This window comes from Zea mays, chromosome 7, assembly GCF_902167145.1.
Source record: "Zea mays cultivar B73 chromosome 7, Zm-B73-REFERENCE-NAM-5.0, whole genome shotgun sequence".
NCBI classification, from domain to species: domain Eukaryota; kingdom Viridiplantae; phylum Streptophyta; class Magnoliopsida; order Poales; family Poaceae; genus Zea; species Zea mays.
The window spans coordinates 170,423,536-170,431,140 of record NC_050102.1 but is presented as its reverse complement, the minus strand read 5'-3'; the positions used below and the strand labels follow the sequence as shown (position 1 = coordinate 170,431,140).

General features: G+C 54.6%; 1 protein-coding gene across 1 annotated transcript; it reads right to left on the bottom strand.

Annotated features, from left to right (window-relative positions):
* Positions 1–1,973: 1,973 nt before the first annotated feature.
* On the bottom strand, positions 1,974–4,534 carry LOC100279937 (uncharacterized). Its single transcript, NM_001152887.1, has 4 exons — positions 4,331–4,534; positions 4,167–4,236; positions 2,938–4,089; positions 1,974–2,839 (listed from the first exon to the last, which is right to left on the bottom strand). The coding sequence occupies exons 1-4, from the start codon at positions 4,465–4,467 to the stop codon at positions 2,138–2,140; spliced, it is 2,061 nt and encodes a 686-aa protein (NP_001146359.1). The 5' UTR covers positions 4,468–4,534; the 3' UTR covers positions 1,974–2,137.
* Between the last annotated feature and the right edge of the window lie 3,071 nt (positions 4,535–7,605).

Genomic DNA, 7,605 nt, shown 5'->3' with positions numbered 1-7,605 from the left:
TGTTTGATCGTTTCTTTCCGGCCTTCTAGGTGGGGCCGGAAAGCTTTCCTGGGCTCTGGATCCTGAATTAATGGGCTGGTGCATTGCATAATGTGATGGGAAGTGTTGTTGGGATGGGCGAGGATTCAGGTAATAATCCCCCTCAAAAGACTCATGCGCGGACTGTCCGAATACGTACCCGGACCGTCCGTGATTATATGCGGACCGTCCGTCGTTGTATGCGGACCGTCCGACTGGATAGTTTAAATTCGGTGCCCTATGTGGTGGCTCGGGTGCGTGTCTAGGTAACTCATTAAAAATGGGCCCGGCTGTGGCTGACCCGGACGGTCCGCGCTCGTGAGCGGACGGTCCGGACATGTGTAGATCGGCTGGTTTACTGCCGATTTGCGTTTGCTCAGGGTACGTGTCCATCGGCATCCCATAAGGGGGTTGTGACTGGTCGTGACAACCTCTAACCGATGTATTACGTGTATTATCTCCTAATTCAACCTCGTGTGAAGGAAAATTTGCTATACTAGATTTATCAAATGCACGTACTAGTCTCCTACAATCGTTTTGCATAACCCCTATGATATTTTGCATCTGTTCTCGCTGTTCGTCTATGTAAGCTTTAAGAGATTGGAGTTCGTTGGTGCTACTTACATTTGGGGTAATCGTAGTAGGTCGGAGCGGAGCCAGATCTGTCGCCCGTTGCCGAACGACTTTGTTGTTCTTGTCCACTTTGAAGTCAGCCAGGAACTTCGCCTTTGCTTCTTGGATCAGCTGCTCCTGGCGATCCTCGAACAGGAGCTGTTCTTCAGCCGGCAAGGCTTCCCATGTCGGTGTGATGATATTGCTGGTGGAAACCTCAGAGCTATCTTTTGAACCGGCCATTAAGGGCCGATTTGATGAGCCTAGATGTGTTGTCCCCAGCGGAGTCGCCAAAAAGTATGTTGACGCCCTTTTGGAGGCGCCAATTACTCAAGAAGAACCGGCGGCGGTGCTCTCTGCACAGGGGCGAACGGTCCGCGCGCGGGGCCGGACGGTCCGCGGCCTGGTGCGAGGCGGCGGTGCTTTCTGGTCAGGCGCGGACGGTCCGCGGCACAGGGCCGGACGGTCCGCGACCTGGTGCAGGAGCCCGAGTTCCCTGCCTGACGGCCGGACGGTCCGCGCCCTAGGGCCGGACGGTCCGCGCGTGCGCAGGGGCGGCGGAAGACCGCCGGCGGCGCCTGGATCTCGCTCCCGGGAGGGACCCCGTCGGGGAGGAGAGATCCTAGGTGGTGTCTAGGCTCGGGCCGGCCGACCTAGACTCCTCTAATCGACGTAGAGTCGAAGAGAGACGAAGAATTGGGGATTGGAAGGCTACACCTAAACTAGACTAGAACTACTCCTAGGATAAAATGCGAGATAGAAGTTGTATTGATTCGATTGTTGATGATTACAAATCGGCCGTATACCTCTCTATTTATAGAGGAGGGGGGCTGGACCCTTTACAAACTAATTTCCGAGCTTATCCCATGATTTTAGCTAACAACCGTAGCACAAAACTCGGAACCCTAATCTGTTCTGCGCACGCGCGGACCGTCCGGCCCACAGGCGCGGACCGTCCGGACCGCGGACCGTCCGGCCTCAGGGCCGGACCGTCCGCGCTCAATTTGGTGCTCAACACATATACAATGAAGATGGCACAAGCGGATGACCAATGCACACTCTGCACTGCTCATAAGGCGGCGGATCACTTGCTTGTTACTGTATTTGGTTGTTGGTTGTACTTTATCTACGAGAGAGAGCTTTGGCGTATGTATAACTTGTGCTTCGGCGTGTGTATAGACAAAAAAAAAGACTAAGATACAAATAAGACCTAATTTTTTTTGCGTCGCATAAACAATTCAGATGTTCAGAGTTGCTAACCTAACGAAGTCGTTTTTCTAATTGTTTTTAAAAATGACATTTTTTTTACTAAACAAAGCACTTCGCTTTCGAGCGTTTCTGAATGACCACGTGACAATAACTACCGCTTGAGATATTTGACATTGCTAGAATATTTACACACAAAACCACTGCTTACATACATGCTTCCCAAATCTACCGTAACACCTGCCCTCTCTATTCCACGAGTAAATGATTCAATTTCCTCCTCACGTGTGCTTGTACTGTTCTACATGCAATTCTGCTGCTCTGTTGATGCGCTGCACTTGCTCTGCTTCCCCCTCGACCTACCCCTCCCGAACACGGCTAGCCTCGCGAAGACGCGCAGGATCCTGCTGGCGCACCGGCGCTGCGAGCCCCAGCGCATGGAGCCGATGCAGCTGCCGGAGACCGTGGCTCGACGCTTGATGGTCGCCGGCGCGCCCGCGTCTACGGCGACCCTGAAGCTCGGCTCCTTGCCTTCCCCGCGAGCCGAGGCCGAGCCCCTCAGGGTGTTGTGCTGCTGCAGGGTCCGTTTCAGCGAGATGATCTCCTGCTCCAGCGCCTGGATCCTGAAGCTGGCCGTCTCGTAGTCCGACGAAGCGTCGTCCCGGGCGCGGAGCTTGGCGTCGCGCGGGGCGTGGTGGTGGCTGTCGTACGGGCTGCTGCCGCTGAGGGGCTGGCTGGTGGGGATGGCGGGGCACCCGGGGCTCGGCGTGTACCCGCCGGCGCCCGGGACGAGTTCCCCTGAGCGCGTGCACCGGAACGAGTCGGAGCACTCCGTGAAGGCGCGGTGCGTGTGCATCTGCTGCACGAACAGCGCCTGCACGATCAGCCGGAGCGGCATCCGCTCGTTCTGCACGGCCTGGACGCACGCCTCGTGCGACAGCTTCCGGCAATCCAGGTGGCCGCACAGCGTCGCCTTCTCCTCCCCGGACAGACCCCGGTGCTCCTACAGCATGACAAAATTGACACCCTCTCCTTTGTCAGAAACAATTCAAACACGTCGCAGTCGTGGGCGTGATCGAGCGTATTGGACACCTGCCTTACCACTAAATATGTGTTGATTGCTTCGTACAAGTGGTCGTGCGTCTTCCGGTCGCTTGCCGGAATGGCTCCGATCAGCTCTGCTAGCCTTTCCGGCCGGAGCTTGGGATCGCCAGCAAACTGCAGGAGGTACCGATCCCACAGCTCGGAGACGGCCTCCACGCCTTTCCTTTGGACGGAGGCATGGTTTGACACGATGCTCTCCATTGCCCTCACCTCCCTGCTATCTGCGATGGACCGGCCGTCGGCTTCTTCCTCCGGCAGCGGCAGGTCGTCCACGCGAGCGAACCGCAAATTCGACGCAACATGTCCTCGCAGTTTTGTCCGGCTTTCGTCGCTCAGCTCCAGGGTGAGCGACCGCGACAGCAGGGCGAAGTAGAACGCCACGGGGATGGCGCCGTTCGCAGCCACTGCCGGCGACTCGGCCGGGAGCAGCCCGACCACGCCCTCCAGGATCGCGGCGGCCCTCCTGTTGGCGTCGGTCTCGCCGTCGATGGCCTCGTCGTCCGTGGTCGCCCAGAACCTGTGCGTCTTCTTGGAGAGCACCCACTTGTTGGCGTAGAAGAGGACGACGGGGCCGACGTACTTCTCCTTCATGCCCTGGCGCCGCAGCGCCCGCACGATCCGGTCGAAGAACTGGAACGGGAGCGCGAGCAGGTCCTTGACCCAGAGGTCGCGCGCGGCGAGCTCCTTGACGAGCTCGGCGTCCCAGCGGCGGCCGACCAGCGCGCGCGAGGCCGCGCCGCCGGCGCCGGGCAGCTGGTTCCGCCGCTGCTCCGGGTCGAGGATCTCCATGCACGCCATGAACGCCAGCGCCTCGACGCAGCGGCTGACGACGAGGAGCTCCTCGGCGGCGGGGAGCAGGGGCAGGCAGCGCTGCAGCACGATGAGCGCGTCGTCCCAGCTCTGCAGCACCACCTGGCTGATGTACAGGTCGCAGCGCGCGCCGAGGCCGCCCACGCCCAGGAGCTCCGCCGCGCACCGCACCGCCGCGACGTTGAAGGGGTCCAGCGCCACGGCGTCGCCGTAGCAGAAGAGCGCGACCGCCTCGAACGCCTCGCGGACCCCCGGGGAGCTGGCCGGCAGCTCGACGACGTCGCCGCCGGACTGGAGCGACGCCTCGCTGAAGTACTTGCACTTGGACACCAGAGGGTCCTGCACCGGCGAGACAAACCTGTTGATCTGCCCCGCGACCAGAAAACGACGACGAATTTCCAGCAAGCTCTTACTACCTTGTGCAGGTCGAAGCTTCTGTCGCCGAGGCGCACGCGGACCGTCGCCGGAGACCCGGTCTCCGTGGACCTGCATCGTCGACACAGCTGCGATGAGTTCAAGAAGCGAAGAGTCGATCTGCCATGGGCACGGGTGAAGCTATATCGAGCTCAAGCAGCCATACCACGACACGACTCTCCTCTGCAGCAATAAGGCGGTGCTCGGACTGGAGTAGGGGCTAAACACGGCCGCTTCCTCGGCCTTGGCGATCGGCGACAGCTCCACCTCCGTCTCCAAATCCACCCCCGTCACCAGCTTCATCGCTTCGAGCACCGGCAGCAGCTCGGTCCCCGGCAGGCAAGCTCCAAGCCTCCCGTCCTTCCTGCGGTTTGGTAGCAGCACCGTACCGCAGCAGCGGTGGCAGAGTATTATACAGCAGCCCGCATGGAGGAGACGGAGGAGTGTGGGAGGAAGGAAGTAACATAGGGAGGCGTGCAAAAGGGTACAATGGCTGAGGGCGCACGAATGGGAGTTGAACCCCAGTTTTCAGGCTGGGAAATCGGATCGCCCTCCCCCTCGTGCAGGTTTTCTTACGACGCCCCCTGGGCCTGGGGCCTGGGTGCGCGTGCGGCACTGCGACGACGGTGGCTGGCAGCGGCGTTTCCCTGGCTGGCTTGCTGCCCGTGCTCGCCCTGACGGGGGCAGGCTTGTAAGGATCCGAGGGGGGTCAGGTCAACACTAGTTTAAACAGGGGCGACGGGACTGGATGCCTTCCATCCAACTCAACATGGTTCGCCAACTTGCGGCGTGACGCTTTTGTCTTGCGGAAGAAAAATGTCGACCTGCTCCCTGATTTTGATGCTCCCTCCCTCTCTCTCTCTCTCTCTCTCTCTCTCTCTCTCTCTCTCTCTCTCTCTCTCTCTAGGCTCGGCGGGCTGCTTCCAACGCTGAGTGATCCATATCCAGCAGGTGTTCGATATTCTCAACCATATACGTAGAAAACTCGTACCAGAAAAGTTATCTGAATCGTGGACAATACGGTCGTCGCAGCGCCCGCCAGCCCGCCAGTAGCAGATCAACATATTCCTACGACGAATAGATATATGCCACGAAAGTCCGAGCTGATGGTCGCGGCCTGGCCTGCTGGGAGTTGCAGTTGCTTGGAGAGAACAAACAGCTAATGAGCCTCGTCACTTTTAAGACTGCCCCACGACTGGGCACCACCGGCTATCCCAATCACCTGACGAACTCGCCGTAGAAACTCCGAGAGGCGACGGAGCCGTACCAGGCCGGCCGGTGGTGGCATAATCCTGACAGCGCCGCTATCCACACGTCTTTTTAATAAAGGGAGGCGATCAGAGCGTGCGGATTGACGAACGGAGGCGCGCGAATAGCGTGGCGGGGATCGACCGCGTCCCTGTCGTTCGTTCGTTCGTTCGTTGCTTCAGCAGGCACGCACGGCAGCTGGCCGGCCGTGGAACTGGAGTGTCCTGTGTATCAGCTCGAGCTTCGCAGATTGGTAGTAGCATGCCATGGCATGACGGCATGGCCGGCTGACACCTCTTGCTTCTCGAGGGAGTGGAATGCATCAGCGACCCGGGAAGGATCGGAGGGCGTGGGTTTCGGCGCACGTAGTAGTTTATAGCTGAGACGTCGCCATTTTGCATGGTCAGCGCGGCGCGCCAGGGCACGGCGATCGCCATGGGTAAAGGAGAATGTCGGTAATAAACAACTGGGTTGACGTGCATCGGACGCCGCCGGGGGCGGACTGCGGAGAGAGAGAGAGGGGAAGGTTGTGGGGAATTTGAGGTCGTCGTCCATGGTATAGTACTATTCCGCTGTGGAAACCTGGGCGTATCGATCGGGAAGCCGCCAAACTCCCGTGCGCCTGCCCCTTCCTCGCTCCCTGATTGACCGACTCCCGTGCGCGTGATGGTGACCACTGACCACCCGGCAGGCCGGCACCCGCCCCCTTCGATCTGCCCGTGTCGAGATTTCTCGAGGTCTCGTGGCGCTCGCTCGTGGGGCCACCATGCATGCATGGCAGTGCGTTGAGATCGGTTTAAACTTTACCCGGCTTGGGTTTTCGTTTTGTTGCGCTGGAAAACGACTGACCGGCGACCACGAGACGCCGGGTCGCAAGAGGGCTGCGACGTCCGTGATTGTGGTTCACACCTGAGAGCATATTTGGCAACAAAGTTCCTAAAATTTTATAGTACTATACTTTATGATTGTCATGATACTATCATAGTTTTGATCAACTTTAAAAATATCATGGTTTTAGAAACATTGTTTGGATACAGTGTTGTAAACAACAATATTTAATCAAAAGCTAGTCATTTCATGAAAACTTTGGGTTAAGGTCGAGTTTCCAATACTTTCAAAATACCATTGACCATAGTATTTAGAATACTAAAATTTTTAAAACATAGTTTTTAGTAAAGCAACCAAACTCCTTATAGCATAAAGCACTCTAATATTCCTATAAACCATAGTATTGCATCGAAACTATAAAAATACTACACTTCTAAACAGACTCTGTAGGTCGAGGTCTAGGCGCCGTTTCGATACTCCGAATTTTTATAGAGTCTGGACAGGAAAAAATTCGTGATTCTAAATTTTTCTTCAAACGGGCTAACTTTTATATGGATTCTAACTCTCGCAGATTTTTAGAATCACGAAAATCAATAAAACTATTCAAATTCTTTTTATCCAGATTCTTAAAATCCCTCATATCCAAGCGCCACCTTACGCATACAAAAGCATCTCGTATTGCGTTCAAAAAAGAAGGCATCGCCCTCCAACTTCCTAAGAATGAGTTTACAACGAAACTTTGGTAGTACCATGATTTTTTTTTCTTCACTGCCAGTGGATGATAGGTTCTGAAAAAATATACATTCTCCTTCCGTTTTAAATTATGAGATCACTTTTAATCTGAAGTTTTATGGTGTTATTTATAAACTTTCACATCATCTAGAATAAAATAGTGCAAAAAAATAAAAACAAGAAAAGTTTCATCCTATGTTTTCGTAGACATTTAATTTTATTACTTATAGAGAATTCGTGATCATATCAAAAGAGTTTCATCTCACTTCTCCCTTCTTTTCTTAAAAATATTATCATGTCTTGCAAAACACCTATGTGACATCCTATTAAATGCAAATAAAAATTATATATATGAAACACTAACCGAGACGAGTCTAAATTGTTTTGGCTTTTCTAGAACAATAGCTTTTGCTCTAGGCATAATGCTTATCTAGGTGCATAATAAAAGTTGTGTCTTTCAAAAAGGCAAAATAATTATAATATTGATGGAGATAGTAGTTTTCTATGATTGTTTTGGCTTAATCTAAGTATGCAAAGTTCCAATAAATTTTAGCTATGAATAACATCTATTCTTATGGAGGAATTATACCATATCCTAGATTGCAAGACGGAGCAAATTGAAGAGTAAAATAC